This window comes from Panthera leo, chromosome A1 (assembly GCF_018350215.1).
Source record: "Panthera leo isolate Ple1 chromosome A1, P.leo_Ple1_pat1.1, whole genome shotgun sequence".
Lineage (NCBI taxonomy): Eukaryota > Metazoa > Chordata > Mammalia > Carnivora > Felidae > Panthera > Panthera leo.
In genome coordinates, this window is record NC_056679.1 from 157969105 (window position 1) to 157984796 (window position 15692).

A 15692-nucleotide genomic window follows, 5' to 3' on the forward strand; every position below is an offset into this window, starting at 1 on the left:
TGTGCAAGCAGGGAATATGTGTTTTGAAAGAGTCATTATCAATTCAGAAAGTTGGATTTTCTACTTGAGCTCATCCCTTTCAAACGCCCAGTCGGGCGAGCAAAAGCAAAAGTACCACAAAGGATATCATAAGCATAAGAATCAATGGCAAAAACAACCACTTCAGACACAGGCAAAATCTAAGGGGAAGGAAGAAGCATGAATATTTCCAACTCAGGACTCCACACTTATTTTAATTTTCTTCCCTCAGAATGTCCACCAGAGCTTGCAACAGCCGGTCATCTCTGTGCTTATAAGGTTTCGTGTTATAGAAAACATCAACATAGTCGTTATATAGACTGTCCTCGGACTCTTTAAGCTGGGAAGGCTTGTTCAACTTTTCCAGGGCTTCATAGAAAGTTTCATAAGGGATGTTGAGCTTTGCACTTGGAGGCTTCTTTGGTGATTGCTTTGGGGGTGAGTTTTTGTTGAAAGCACTTTGAAGGAGTCTCAGCATCGCCTCGGATGGGGCTGCCTCTGCCAGCTCATTCCTCCTGTCCCCTGTACTGTCGCCACTAGGGCTTTTTGACACGAGGGGGTCCTTTTTCGGGTTCTCTTGTGTGGGCTGCTCCTAAAACACAGAACGCCACCGACAAAAGGAAGAAGATTCATTATTTAGAACCTGGCAAGCCAGCTGCAACACATGTCCACTGCACACTTTTGTTTGTTTGTTTGTTTTTTTCACTGCACACTTTTTAAGAAACCCTTTGAGAAGCAGAGACAGCATGAGGCTTAGAGACATACTAACTTGGGCTTCAGTCCTCATTTTTGCATTTACTCATGTTCTCCTGGCACCTGTTTAATTTCCCTGAACTTCACTTGTAAAATGAGAACAAGAGTCTTTCATTTCTGGTGGTTCTGAAGACTGAATGGGATCATGTATATGTATTCATACCTTATTGGCCTGCTGTACTTGTCAGCCTTCTATAGTAGAATTCATTTTAGGGAATTTAATAATTTTGAATTCCTTAATTTTAATTTTAATTCTAATGAAAGAAAATATTTTTTAAAATAATACAGTTTCATCCTATGGAAAGTAAACAGTTTACCATTCCCACTGCCTTTCCTCCCTGCCCATGTTTTGGGAAGAAATTGATATTAAAATATTTAATAACTCATACAGAAGACACCAGCAATGCTTCGTGTGAATGAAGTTTCCTGGAGGCCCCTTGTTCTGTCATCAGCTACCCTTTCAGCCACTGAGTTTGTTTTGTTTTGTTCTGTTTTATTTCATTTCATTTTATTTCATTTTTTATTTTTTATTTTGAGGGGGGTGGTTACAGAGAGAGAGGGAGTGAGAGAATCCCAAGCAGGTCCCAAGGTGTTAGCACAGAGTCCAACGCAGGGCTCTATCCTACGAACCTTGGATCATGACCTGAGTGGAAAACAAGAGTTGGATGGGTGGCTCAGTTAACAAACTGAGCCACCCATGTGCCCCTCAGCCCCTGAGTTTTATAAAGGGGTCTTGGGAGAGGCCAGGGTGATAAGCCACGTGGGGTGGAACTGGAGATATCAGAGAAGCAGCTCTTTGTCAACCAGTGTGGAAGTAACTCAACTTTTTAACAACTGTAGGGTCTGATTCATACCCCTTAAGGAATCTTGGAGGGAGAAATACCCATAAAGTCAACTTGCCTCTGGGACTGTGAAGAAAAGGCCTCTGGGGTGGGGGCCCCCAAGGGGGCGGGGGTAAGCTGCTTTGCAGAATGTAAATGGAACCAGAATCTGAGCTGAGGACTTCATACAACTAGTTTATAAGTTTCTTACATAATTACATCTTTATATCTCCCAAAATACCCATCACTGAGCCAGACTTCATGAAAGGTCATTCTGGAAATTCTGATTACCTACCTACTACATCTGAGGCACTGTGCTAGATGCTGGGGGATTAAGGGATAAACAAAATGTGGTGTATGCCCTCTGTCTGATAAGAGAGAAGCCAGCAGCCTCAGTAGGCTGAGTCTCAGTAGGAACAGGAATGACTGACTAGCTATCCTATGAAATTTTCTCAGAGAAATTGAGACTGTGATTCAGTGGCTTCCCTTAGAGCTGCCAAAAAAGTGTCAGTTAAGGAATTAGTAAAGAGAAGCCTACAGGATTTGGTCACTTGAGCCTTAGTTTTCTTTCTGGAAAATGGACATGCTAAATGTCTGTCTTCTCTAGGTTACAGGGATTATTGGTTGAATGAGACAATGTAAAAAATACTTGAAAAGTATGTGTGATACAGACATTAGGCATATGTGATCATGCATAAAGATAGCTCTTTTTTTAGGGGTGCCTAGGTGGCTCAGTCACTTAAGCGTCCAACATTGGGTCAAATCATGATCTTGCAGTTCGTGGGTTCCAGCCCTGCGTTGGGCTTTGTGCTGACAGCTCAGAGCCTGGATCCTGCTTTGGATTCTGTGTCTCCCTCTATCTCTGCCCCTCCCCTGTTCATACTCACTCACTCACTGACTCTCTCTCTATCAAAAATAAATAAGCTTTATTTTTTTTAATTTTTAAAAAGATAGCTCTCTTTATAATTTGATATGTCATACATTTTGATACATGTAAGTTGATATGTTATAAATTCTCATGTTAGAGAATTTCATACCTTTGAATTCATCAACTTTAATCTCTAAATTCTGGACAAAAGAATAAACTTAAATAATATGAGGGTTTTATTTAATGGCAAACAGTTTGGCACTCTCACTCCCTTTTCTCCCCACTCACGTTTGACTTTCTCTCTGTCTGAAAATTAGATACAGCTCTACTCACTACATTGTCTACTACAGTTCAAAGAAAGATGTGCCAAGAATGCTCAAGAGAACAGAGCCACACAGACCTCCCCCGGATCCACCATCTTCTCCACCCCTCTTCTGTCATTCTGAACGGTGTTGTAGGATGTGTACACACGAGGCTGTTTCATGTGTTCTGGCTGAGAAGAGGTCCCATGAAAAATCAACTTCCAGTTGACAATTCTTCCTTCATTTTGCATTCTTCCAGACTACGAATAAGCATACACATAAGTTTAGGGTGTATTCTGAGAAATTTCAAACTCCTTAAAAGTATCTGTAAAATCTATTAAAAATTCTGTACATGCCATGTGTAGAGCACTATGTACAAAGAAGTAAATCATTGGATTCACTGTTGTCATGAAAATGGACAGTTTATAGGTTCGAGGATTTAAAGACTGATTATTTGCTTCATTTAATTAAAAAAGCAAAACTCTTTATATGAATGTTCTTTTCTATTCTTTTCTTGGAAAGTTGACTGTACTTTCCATAAATAGAATTATATTTAGTAATTATCAGCTTGTAGAAACATTCCAATGGAGAAAAAGCCTCTTTGGAGTATTATAAATAGACTTCAGTATTAATCAGCACTTAAAAACTGTAGATTTATGGGAAGAGTAATAATTTTCTGAGGCTCAACAGTTATGCCAAAAATAATGTGCTGAAATCTAAAAATATCTAAAAAGAATATGAAAGTGTAGGCTCAGATTTTACAGACTTGATATAAAATAGTCTTATCTTGGTAAACAGATTTTTCTTAGTTTTTTAAAGATGAAATTGAGTTAAAGAACGGAGGACAAGTTCAAGAATAGAACTACTTCCTAAGAACATTTTCTTGCTCTCCCTATGAGAGCAGGAATTTTTACAGATTCTGGTTCTAAATCATAATTTTTGCAGTCTGTAGGAGAAAGCTATTCTCAGAGAGAAAAATGTAACAATGACTATAGAATTTGTATTAATTTAATGGAAATCCTTAGGAATTTAAAATAATTTCTTTTAAAAGAGTTATCTAGACTTTGAAATCTGATGCTGCTGAACAGTTCTATCTTGGGAGAACTCAGACCTGAAACACTGTTTGTATATGTGCTCAACCTGTAGAAAATGCTGGAGAAATGATGCAAAAGTAGATAATTCAGCTGTATTTAGCTTTTTGCTCAGACACTCCTTACTCTATTTTTGTTACCATGAGTTACAATTTTAGAAAGATATCAGAGTGTTAGTAAACAGAGTGAAAGAGAAGTGAGAAATGCTTTTCAGTTTGTTTAATAACTGAAGCAAAACAAAACAAAAAAGTCATATTAAATAAGATTTCTTGTGTAACAAGTCAATAGCCACTATAGTAAGAAGTGGTAAGAGTTTCTTCATGTGACCCCAGCAGAATGTCATAGCAAGGCTGGTATAGCATTTAACTGTCTTTGTAAATAGAGGTAATTCTGGTGTCTGAGTAGGTCATATGGCTGGCTGCATTCTGACATTGGAACACTTGGATTTGTCACGTAGTCTGTAACATTATTAATACATCTTTTTTTTTCTTTATTATGGTATGGCTTATTTATTTAATTATTTATTTAGTCAGTCAGTCTATAAAGCCAAGTGGGCAGGGATTGAAACATTACACCTTTTCTTTACTTTTACTAGAGAGTGACCTGAACGCCTTAGGACCTTGATTAATGATGATACCAATCTTCAAAGTACTTGAAAATGTTTAAAAGTGAGCCTGTGTTTCTATATCTTTTCATTCATACTTACCATATCCGTAATTCGCAAGGTCCAGGTGCCTATGGGATTCTCTCCCCATGTGTGAACAGACATGAAGTCCCAATTCTTAAAACCATTAGGAGATGTATCCCGTTCTCTTTCAGCCAACAGTACAGTGCTGGTGCCTATTTTCAAGGGACAAATTCAAATTAATGAATGTTCTAAATGTGCTGAGAGTAGGATACACTTTAGCAACTAATAAATGAAAATGAAAACTGGGAGAGAGTTGCCCTCCTAATTTTCCCTTTTTTGTATAAGATCAGGATAGAAACATTATAAAAAAAATGTTTTTACCCATAGAAATTAGCATATTGCCTGGCATATAATAAGTTCTCAGTAAATATTTTGGTAAAATAATAATGAGTATATTGATTTTTTTTTTTTTTTGAATAAGAAGAACTCATAGAACTACATTTACAAACTATGGATTCAGAGACCTAAAATACATTTTAGTGGAACTATCATTTTGAAATTTAAGAGGAAGTCTTGAAAATTTATTTGGTGCCTGTGCCTATAATCTAGTGTAGGCATAAAAAAATAAAGCTATATTAATTTCATAATGTCTTGTCATCTAAAAACTAGTAGTGGGATTTAACTCTAAAATTTGAAATCCAAGTTCTTTGTAGATCTAGATGAAAGGGTCAAGTGATCTGTAGGGCCATCAATGAGAAAGCATTCCACTCATATTCAGGCCAACTCCAAGATAGCTAGAAAGCATGACTCCAAATCAACAGTGTCTATAGTCTAAGAAGTTTATATCCTAGAAGGAGATGACAGAGGGAGCTCATCTTTCCTCATAACTCACCTATAGAAATTGAATTTAGTCTAGTGAATCCTACTAAAAAATGAAAGAGTATTAGGATAGCATTTCCTGGTTGGATTAAAGTTTATGGTTTACAACCTCTTCCCTATCCATGATCTCATCTGAGTTAGTACTTTCTCAGGAAAGGGCAATTGCCTGTATATTCTATCATATGGCCTTTGCAATGCCATCATGGAATATTTGTTAGTCTTCTCAATATTCTTTCATGGGTCACAAGTCCTAGTTTTTTGGTTGATTCCTTATATGTGTCTGATATATTTGTCAGCTTTATTAATTATCAGAGTAACTTTCACTAATATGTTGCCTAAGAGAAATGAATGATAGATCAGTGACCTGGGAAAATGAGCACAGTTTGAAAATGTGTAACTCCATAAAGTTTTATTAATTGGTATTATTTGAATAGACCTCATTCTCTGCTTATCTAAGAACCAGTAGGAATGAGTTGGCAGAGTTCTGATGCCAAAAAAATTAAAAAATAAGCATATTTTCTTAAGTCTTGAAAACATCTATTGGGAAACTCAGCCCTATAAAAAATCATTGATTTAAAATCATTCAATATACTCTTTAAAATTTAACTAAATGATTTAGAATAGAATTTTGAAATTTTTAAAAAGTTTACCAGCAGCAGAAGTGAGTGTAACATGAAGGTCTCCTCTTCGGGAATATTCAATAGTTGCTTCAAATTGCACATGTTCCAGGGACTTGATGGCATTTTCTTGTTCTTCACAAGCTCTTGTTGGAATTTCAATGATAACTTCTCCATTACCTTTCAGGGCTCTAAATACATTTTGAACAAAATCACTGGATAAAGTACATCTCTTCTTCTTTGTATTTTATGCAAATACATACACATCAGTCTTGACTAGATACTCAGCTAAGCTTGTTGTCTCTCCCTGTTATGAGTAGAACAAAATTCAGGAGTAGCTAGAAATAATGTGTAGAAAATGGTAAGGTTTTTACAGAATTGTAAAAAAAATTCTACAATTTTTATGCATCATAAAAGACCACAAATAGCTAAAGTAACCCTGAGAAAGAACAAAGCTGAAGGCATTCCACTTCCTCATTTCAAAATATATTTCAAAACTATAGTAATGAAAATAGTATGGTACTGGCATAAAGACAGACATATAGACCAGTATAACAGAATAGAGAACTTAGAAATAAACCCAAGATTATATGGTCAACTGATCTTCAACAAGGATGCCAAGAATAGTCAATGAGGAAAGAGCAGTCTGTTCAGCAAAGTGTGCTGGGAGAACTGGATATCCATAGGCAAAGTAATAAAATTGGACCCATATCTAACATCATACACAAAAATCAACTCCAAATAGAGTGAACACCATAAGATGTGCAATTGTAAGTCTGGAAGAAAACATAGGAAGAAACTTCATGACATTGGTCTTGGCAGTGATTTAATGGTTATGACACCTAAAGCACAGGCAACCAAAACAAAAGTAAGCAAGTGGGAATACATCAAGCTAAAAATCTTCCGCATAGCAAAGGGAACCATCAACGAAATGAAAATACAACCTAAAAAATGGGAGAAAATATTGCAAACCGTGTATCTGATAAAGGGTTAACCTATAAAAAATATAAGGAAACTCCTACAGCTCAATAACCAAAAAATAATAATAATAATTAATAAGCTGATTAAAAAGTGAGCCAAGTACTTATATAGATATTTTTCAAAAAAGACCTATAAATGACCAGCAGGCATATGAAAAAAATTTCACCTTTGCTAATCATCAGGAAAATGCAAATCCAGACACCTGTCAGGATGGCTGTTAACAAAAAAGCAAAAGACAACAAGTATTGAAGAAGGTGTGGAGAAATGTGAACCCTTGCATAATTGGTGGGAATACAAACAGTGCAGTCACTATGGAAAACAGCATAAAGTTTTCTCAAAACATTAAAAATAGAACTATCAAATGATCCAGCAATCCCACTTCTGGATATTTATCCAAAATAACTGAAAACAGGATCTTGAAGATATCTCATGTTCTTTTTAGCACTATTCCTAATAACCAAGATGTGGAAACAACCTAGATGTCTATCAACAGATGGAAGGTTAAATAAAATGTGGTAAAACACATATAATCTTTAAAAAGAAAAGATATTCTGCTATATGCAACAATATGGATAAGCACTGAAGATATTATGGTAAGCGAAATAAAGAAGTCACAGAGAAATAAATACTGCATAAAATTCTACTTAAATGAAGTATCTAAAATAGTCAAATTCATAGATTCAAAAAGTGGAATTGTGGTTGCCTGGGGCTAGGGGAAAATGGAGTTGCTAATCAATGGGCATGTAAGTTACACAAGATGCATAAGTTCTAGAGATCAGTTGTGCAACAATTGTACTTAGAATCAACAATAATGTATTGTATACTTAAAAGTTAAAGAGGGTAGGTCTCATGGTAAGAGTTCTTACTACAATAAAACAAAATAGAAAAGAAAAGAAAACATTTGGTGAGGAACAGAGATACAAGAATATAGTGCTATTTGCTGTGGAATAGAATTTAGGCAGGTTTGCCTTGGACCCATCAAAAAGTGGTCCATTACTGAAATGGGCCCTCTTAAGAAATGATATTATCTCCATAATGAATGTTCCCCAAGGCTCCCACTCTCGGATTTTTTTGTGAGTGTGTCTTTTTTTTTTTTTTTTTAGTTTTGAAATGTATGATTTACTTATTTTTTTAAAGTTTATTTTTGAGAGAGAGAGAGCACGAGTGAGTGAAGGGCAGAGAGAGAGGGAAAGAGAGAGAATCCTACACAGGCTACACGGAGCCTGAGGCAGGGCTCAAGCTCACCCTGAAGTGGGGCTAGAACTCACCTGGTGTGGGACTCAAACTCACAGCCCGTGAGATCATGACCTGGGCTCAAGTCAGATGCTTAACTGACTGAGCTACCCAGCCACCCCAATGAGCAGATCTTTAATATAATCATGGTTTCCTTGAAAGAATCAACAAAATAGTTATACCAGATTCTGCTTCTCTGGCCAGATCTGGTAGGCTGGATGTGTTCTTATGTAAAAGCAGCATGGTAAACGATCATTCATGGAAAAAAAAAAAAAATCATGAATCACATAGGACTATAGTGTGAAGAGAGGCTCTTCTGGAAATGGGTTTTGGATAATATTGGTTGGTAAGTATTACATATAATCAATTCTATGATACATTTTTTAAAAATACTTTAACATCTTTGACTTTGGGATTAATCTTAAAACTAATAGCTAGTAATAGTTTAATTGGCAATGAGTTTTCTTAGTGATATATAAAACAATGAATATAGATAGGCTAGGAAAGGAAAATGGAAATATGCTAAGTTGACTTGCAGATTTCTGATCTTTCGATGATTCCCATGGGCCCACAGGGAACTATGGCAAATGCTCCCTCCATCTACTTCAGAGGGTAGGTGAGAAAAAACATTGGACAGAGTGACAAACATCATAATCAAATAGTGCCATGGGCACACATTTGTTTAAAATTCCTGCAGATACTTACCTGGGCTCAAATTCATTGTCCTTTACAACACACTCTTTCTTCTCAGGCACACTGGTCCAGGTCCTGGGATCAGCTAAATCCACCAGAGCTTTGGCATTTAGCAACCCAAATCCAAATCGACTATTCACCATCAGGCCTGCTCCATTCTTTTTCCATCCAGGGTTATTGGCCAGTGGGTCATACTCAGAGGTCCAGACAACCAAGTGCTGCATGTCTCGCCATGTAAGATTTGGACTGGAGGGGAAATGACCCAAAATATTTTTCAGGGACAAAAAATGATGTATCCTTGAAAAAGTAAAACAAGTATCTTCTTGTTTTACTTGTAAGCAAAGTAAGTAAAGTTTTACTTGTTTTACTTGTATCTTCTTGTTTTACTTGTAAGTAAAACAAGTAAAAAAAGTAAAAACAAGCATCTTCTATTTATAGATAATGAAGTCCTTTTTGCAACTATACTTTTATTGTTGTATTTCTTTTGGTGTATCTTTTCATTTGGAATTTAAAATACAGTACTGAAAGTTTCTCTCCATACCATATAAATTAAGCTCCTATTATAAGTAAAATTTGGGTTTCAATATTGTAGAAATATGTAATTTTGTCCCCGACTTTTACTGGAACAAAAATTTTAAATGACAAAACTTCCTTTGTGTCTCTGTTTTCTGCTGTCTATTCACAGCCTTGGCACTTTCCACATTATGCACTCACAGATGAGGCTTTGACTTCCTTCTTAGGAAGACTCAGATTTTAAAGACATAGCTTGGCTCCATAGTCTTAAATATCTTGCCTCTTTTCTTTATATATCAATGTTAAGAATACACTTATCTTGATGAGCACTGAGTCGTATGTGGGTTTGTTGATTCACTATATTTTACACCTGGAACTCATCTAACACTGTATGTTAACTACACTGGAATTAAAATTTAAAACAAATTGTCAAACTCTTAGCTACTTAACATTACTCTTGCAAGACACTATGCTGAATACTGTGGAGATATCAAAGGAGGTGATTCTTATCTTTAAGAAGTACACAATCCAGCAAAAGAAGTAAGCTTTTCTATAACTGTAATGTACCTGTTGAATACTTTATTCATGGCATCATGTGTTATAGGAATTTAGAGAAGGAAGAGCTCTGGGGATGGGAAGATCTAGGAAAGCTTTGCTAGGAGGAAATATTTTATCTGAACTTTGAAGTTTGGGTAGAATGTCAAGAAGTGAAGAGATAGAAAAGGGATGAGGCAACAGAACAAAACCTACAAGGGTGAAAATATAGGATGTGACCAGAATACAGTGAGGTGTTGGTTTTCTAGAACAGGGAAGAGGTGATAGGGTACTGAGCTGGATGGTGAGGACCTTGGATGCCAGGAAAAGGAGCTTATGCTTTATCCGTTGGGCAACCGGGAATCAAGGATTTTTGAGCAAGGAAACGGCATAATTAGAAGTCTTGATAAGATTAATTTATCAGCAATATAAAGATACATCAGAGATACTTGGGATTTTTGGATCTATTATAATAAAGATGTAGCCTTCCCAGATCTTTCTTTTTAAAATTTCAATTCTCCTCACATGCTCCTGAACTCCTTTATCCTTCTTCCCCCCCCCCACCTTTAATAGTACTCTTCTAACATACTGCGTAATTCATTTGTTTTGTATATTTTAATGTCTGTCTCCCCTGCTATAGCTATGTAGGAAGGGTTGACATTTTTATCTATCTAGTTCTCTGATGTATACCATTCAGAAGAATGCCAGGCACAGGCGATATGCTGAGTTAAATATTTGTTGGTTGGATGACTGAATGTGCCTAAGTATTAAGTAGCCCTAATAATTTTTAAACTTGTGGCATTTTGTCATTAGATTCTTTTAGGATCGGAAGCTTTTCCTTAGCTTTGAGACCTGCATTGTTTCTATCAAGCCAATCAAGCATTATTTAATAAATAAATACCCAAGAGTTTTGTCCTCAAGTTTTATATCTTAGCACTAGGTTGTGAAACAACCATCAGGGGAATCTGGCTTAATTTGCTATCTTTTTCCTCAGAGCCCAAAATGTACTGGTTAAACAGTCCCCTGGTGACAAGAAAGAGGCAACACACATCCTTAAACACTGAAGAGTCTGGTTCTTGGTTAAAATTCCACATGTGATTTTCAGGTTTTTTAGAGGCATGACAAAGGCTCTACCTGGCAGGCTTTATGGAGAAACTTCCCTCCCCACACCAGCCTAGATGTGGTCTCTAAAAGGAGTTGCCATCAAGGACTCAGGCCCCTACCTGGTTAGGTATATTTACTTTACCACCCCTTTTGCCTTCATTCCTAGGTCTTCTTATCTGAGGCCAAGGGTAGAGGTCTTCTTCAGACCTCTGGACTCTACCCAAGGCCTCCTTATGGGGAGAAAGGAGGACACCTTAAGATACTTCTGCCCATTCTGACTCAGTACCCAGTACCATACTCTCAGCCTTCATTCCTGCCCCATCCCCACCCCAGTCAATAAAACTAGCAGGGCCTTATGTTTGGGCTCCCTCAACAGTGACATGACTCCCCATGTCTGTGCTACTTTACCTGCCATTCAACTGGCACACTTTTCCATGGAGGAAAATGGAATAGGAGGAGGAGTTAGCATTTTTTTCAGATTTTAGACTCTTGTTTAAAACATTGTAGTAAGCAGTTAAAGGCTTAACTCTTTCATTTTGTATTTATTGCTTTAATCTGCTATTCTGACACCCAGCAGCTTAGTTCTCTCTCTCATTTCAGCTCCTGACAAACATAACACCTAACTCTAGTGAGTGACTGATGGAGTGCTTAGAAAGACTCCAGTTCATTGATTCTTATGGGCCCCAGACTGCTTGCATCATAGTTACCTGTTATACTTGTGAATAGTGAAAATTCCTGAATTCCACCTAAACCTATTGAATCAAAATATCTGAGGGTAGGACATGATTTTGATATTTATATTTCAAAAAACTGTCTAGTTAATTCTATGTCATAGCTAAAATAATAGGAACTGGAAGAAAGCATACAAGCGTATAACCAATTAAGACAATTGAAAGTCTTTTCAAATCATGGGGTTGGAATAGGGAGTAATAGAAAGCACATCAAACCATATTTTATACCAAAAAGACCTGTGCTGTCTCAAGCAAGTCACCTCATTTCCCTGAGCCTGAGGTGACTCATCTGTAAGATGAGAGGGTTGAGTATGATAATCTCCAGAATTCTTTCCTATTCATACCTCCTATCTGCCCAGTATCATAAATACCTTATTTAGGTAGTATTTCCAAGTTGGCCAACCCACACTAAGGAATATTAATTGACTAATTAACTAATAAAAATTAATTATCTTAGCAGAAATGGCTATTTTCTCAGTATAGGAACCAATTCCGTTCTATTAAGCATTTTATTGAAATTCTTGCTTCCTTCCAGTTTTTTTTAAGCTTATATATTTATTTTGAAACAGAGAAACAGATAAACCAGGGGAGGGGCAGAGAGAGAGAGAGAGGGAGAGAATCCCAAACAGGCTCTGCATTGTCAGTGCAGAGCCATACTCAGGGCTTGATCTCACAAACCATGAGATCATGACCTGAGCTGATATCAGAGTTGGATGCCCAACTGACTGAGCCATCCAAGCACCTCCTTCCAGTTTTTGAAAGGAAGTTTTAGGTAAAAGCTTCTAACCTTTGTTGTCAGTGGGAAACACATCAATTTCTCATTTGGACCATCAGTGCAAGCAGGTGTGTATATGGAGGTTGGGGTGAGGAAGTTTACTAAGGAGATATAAGGCAGGGTTATGAAATCAAACATAAAGCATAGACTTTCTGTAGCAGGTAATTTATTTTCTATTTAGGTGCAGGCTTTATTTTTAAAAAATTTTTAACCTAATCTTTGCAAAAGATTCAGGGGAACTTCACTGTCATGCAGTTAGGAAAATTAAGCTTGTTTTCCTAAAGGGTTATTCTCCATTTATGTGATCGCATTTCATAAATGAAAAGAAACTGCTAACAATAGTGCATCTCATTCCTGACAGCCTTCCTTTGTTAATTAGTGCTCAACAGCATCCACAATAATTAAATTTTTAAAAACTGCATTAGGTTGCTAATCAAGGATATGTTTATAGAAAATAAGGAATATGGAATTAAACATTGAAATTAAGCATTGCTTCTAATTAGTGTAGGTAAAGTAATCTAGAGACAAAATTCTAAAGTGAAAAATCTTACAGGCTACCTGGTTCAGCCTCTAATCACATGTAAGCAAACCTAGATATTAAAGATTTTCTAACCTGGACACTTTCCAACATTTCACAACCCACTGAGTCAAGGATTTCTTTGATGTGTTTTAACCAAAAGTTCCATTGCAGCATCGAAATCGAATCCTATTTCCCTTTCTCTAGCCTTTAATGAAAACAGATTAGTTCATCTGGATGTTTAATACCTCCAGAGGTATAAAAGGAGTCAGTATTTTACTTCAGAATTTTTGTTCTTTATTAAAAATTATTCTGATTCCTCTGCTCTCTCCTCAGAATAACTGAAGCTATGCCAATTAAGTACCCTATTGAGCATCTTTACAACCATACCTAGATGAGATTGTAGGAAAATGCAATTGTAAAGTAACTCTTTACAGAAGTTGTTTCTTGAAATTTAGTTAAGGTACTCCCAGCACTAAAACTAGCTGGGATCCTTGTTAAAAATGGGGATTCCCAGGCCAAATACCAGATATTTTTGAATCTGAGCACTGGCATTAGGACTTGGGAATCTGCCTATTAAATAAATCCCAAAGGATTATGCTGCTGTTCAAGAAACACTCTTCTAGGAAAGAAAAGCATTCCTCTACACATATTTGAGCCAATACCTATTCTTTCTCCTCCGTTCTCCTCTTCCCATTCCCTGGCATTCCAGCTATGTCATGTTTAATGTTTAATGTAGTATAATAGGTAATCCTCTTGTGGCAAGGAGTCTTTTATGATAAACTCACAAGCACATGAGTTATGACAGTCCTTTATCAGCATCAATCTTCTTAACACCTCTTTCTTTGAGGGTCTGATGGACTGCCATGCAACATTTCCTCTCCCTTGCAGGCCTGTGGGAGGCAGTGTAATATGTAGTAGCAGATAGCACAGGCTTTGTGGTCAGACAGATCTGATTTTGAATCTGCTTTTGGGATCTTGGTTACATTTCTCAACCTCTCTAAGCCTCAAGTTCTTCTTTTATAAAATGCAAGTAATAATTTCTTTTTCAGAAGGCTGTTGTAAGGGCTAGAATTAGTATTGTATACAAAGAGGTTAGCACAGTGTCCAGCTCATAGTAAGAACCTGACAAATACTGAAGGTTATTATTCTTGATAAATTTAGCCCACAGTTGTTCTCCATAGTTGATCCTTGAGGAGTGACCCTTGGTTAAATGATTTATCCCAATCTTGATTGTCTAGAGGCACTTTTAGAAATTCTGCCATTCAACAAAAACAGACACATAGACTAATGGAATAGAATAGAAACCCCAGAACTAGAGCCACAAAAGTATGGCCAACTAATCTTTGACAAAGCAGGAAAGAATATCCAATGGACAAAAGACAGTCTCTTTAACAAATGGTGCTGGGAGAACTGGACAGCAACATGCAGAAGGATGAAACTAGACCACTTTCTTACAGCATTCACAAAAACAAACTCAAAATGGATAAAGGACCTGAATGTGAGACAGGAAACCATCAAAACCCTAGAGGAGAAAGCAGGGAAAGACCTCTCTGACCTCAGCCGCAGCAATTTCTTACTTGACACAACTTCCAAGTCAAGGGAATTAAAAGCAAAAATGAACTATTGGGACCTCATGAAGATAAAAAGCTTCTGCACAGCAAAGGAAACAACCAACAAAACTAAAAGGCAACCAATGGAATGGGAAAAGATATTTGCAAATGACATATCAGTCAAAGGGCTAGTATCCAAAATCTATAAAGAGCTCAACAAACTCCACACCCGAGAAACAAATAATCCAGTGAAGAAATGGGCAGAAAACATGAATAGAAACTTCTCTAAAGAAGACATCCAGATGGCCAACAGGCACACGAAAAGATGCTCAATGTCACTTCTCATCAGGGAAATACAAATCAAAACCACACTCAGATACTACATCATGCCAGTCAGAGTGGCCAAAATGAACAAATCAGGAGACTATAGATGCTGGAGAGGATGTGGAGAAATGGGAACCCTCTTGCACTGTTGGTGGGAATGCAAACTGGTGCAGCTGCTCTGGAAAACAGTGTGGAGTTTCCTCAAAAAGTAAAAATAGACATACCCTATAACCCAGCAGTAGCACTGGTAGGAATTTACCCAAGGGATACAGGAGTACTGATGCATAGGGGCACTTGTACCCCAATGTTCATAGCAGCACTCTCAACAATAGCTAAATTATGGAAAGAGCCTAAATGTCCATCAACTGACGAATGGATAAAGAAATTGTGGTTTATATATACAATGGAATACTACGTGGCAATGAGAAAGAATGAAATATGGCTTTTTGTAGCAACGTGGATGGAACTGGAGAGTGTTATGCTAAGTGAAATAAGTCATACAGAGAAGGACAGATTCCATATGTTTTCACTCCTATGTGGATCCTGAGAAACTTAGCGGAAGGCCATGGGGGAGGGGAAGGAAAAAAAATGGTTAGAGAGGGAGGGAGCCAAAACATAAGAGACTCCTAAAAACTGAGAACAAACTGAAGGTTTATGGGGGGTGGGAGGGGTGGGTGGGTGATGGGTATTGAGGAGGGCACCTGTTGGGATGCGCACTGGGTGTTGTATGGAAACCAATTTGACAATAAATTTCATA

At 37.1% G+C, this 15692-nt stretch overlaps 1 protein-coding gene across 1 annotated transcript in view; it reads right to left on the bottom strand.

Annotated features, from left to right (window-relative positions):
* Positions 1–232: 232 nt before the first annotated feature.
* Positions 233–15692, bottom strand: part of PCSK1 (proprotein convertase subtilisin/kexin type 1) — a 41186-nt gene continuing 25726 nt past the window's right edge. Inside the window, exons 10-14 of the mRNA XM_042906949.1 lie at positions 8897–9130; positions 6011–6168; positions 4560–4693; positions 2861–3022; positions 233–610 (exon numbers count right to left, since the gene is read on the bottom strand). Coding sequence (XP_042762883.1) covers positions 233–610; positions 2861–3022; positions 4560–4693; positions 6011–6168; positions 8897–9130 — 1066 coding nt within the window. The remainder of the gene's footprint in view (positions 611–2860; positions 3023–4559; positions 4694–6010; positions 6169–8896; positions 9131–15692) is intronic.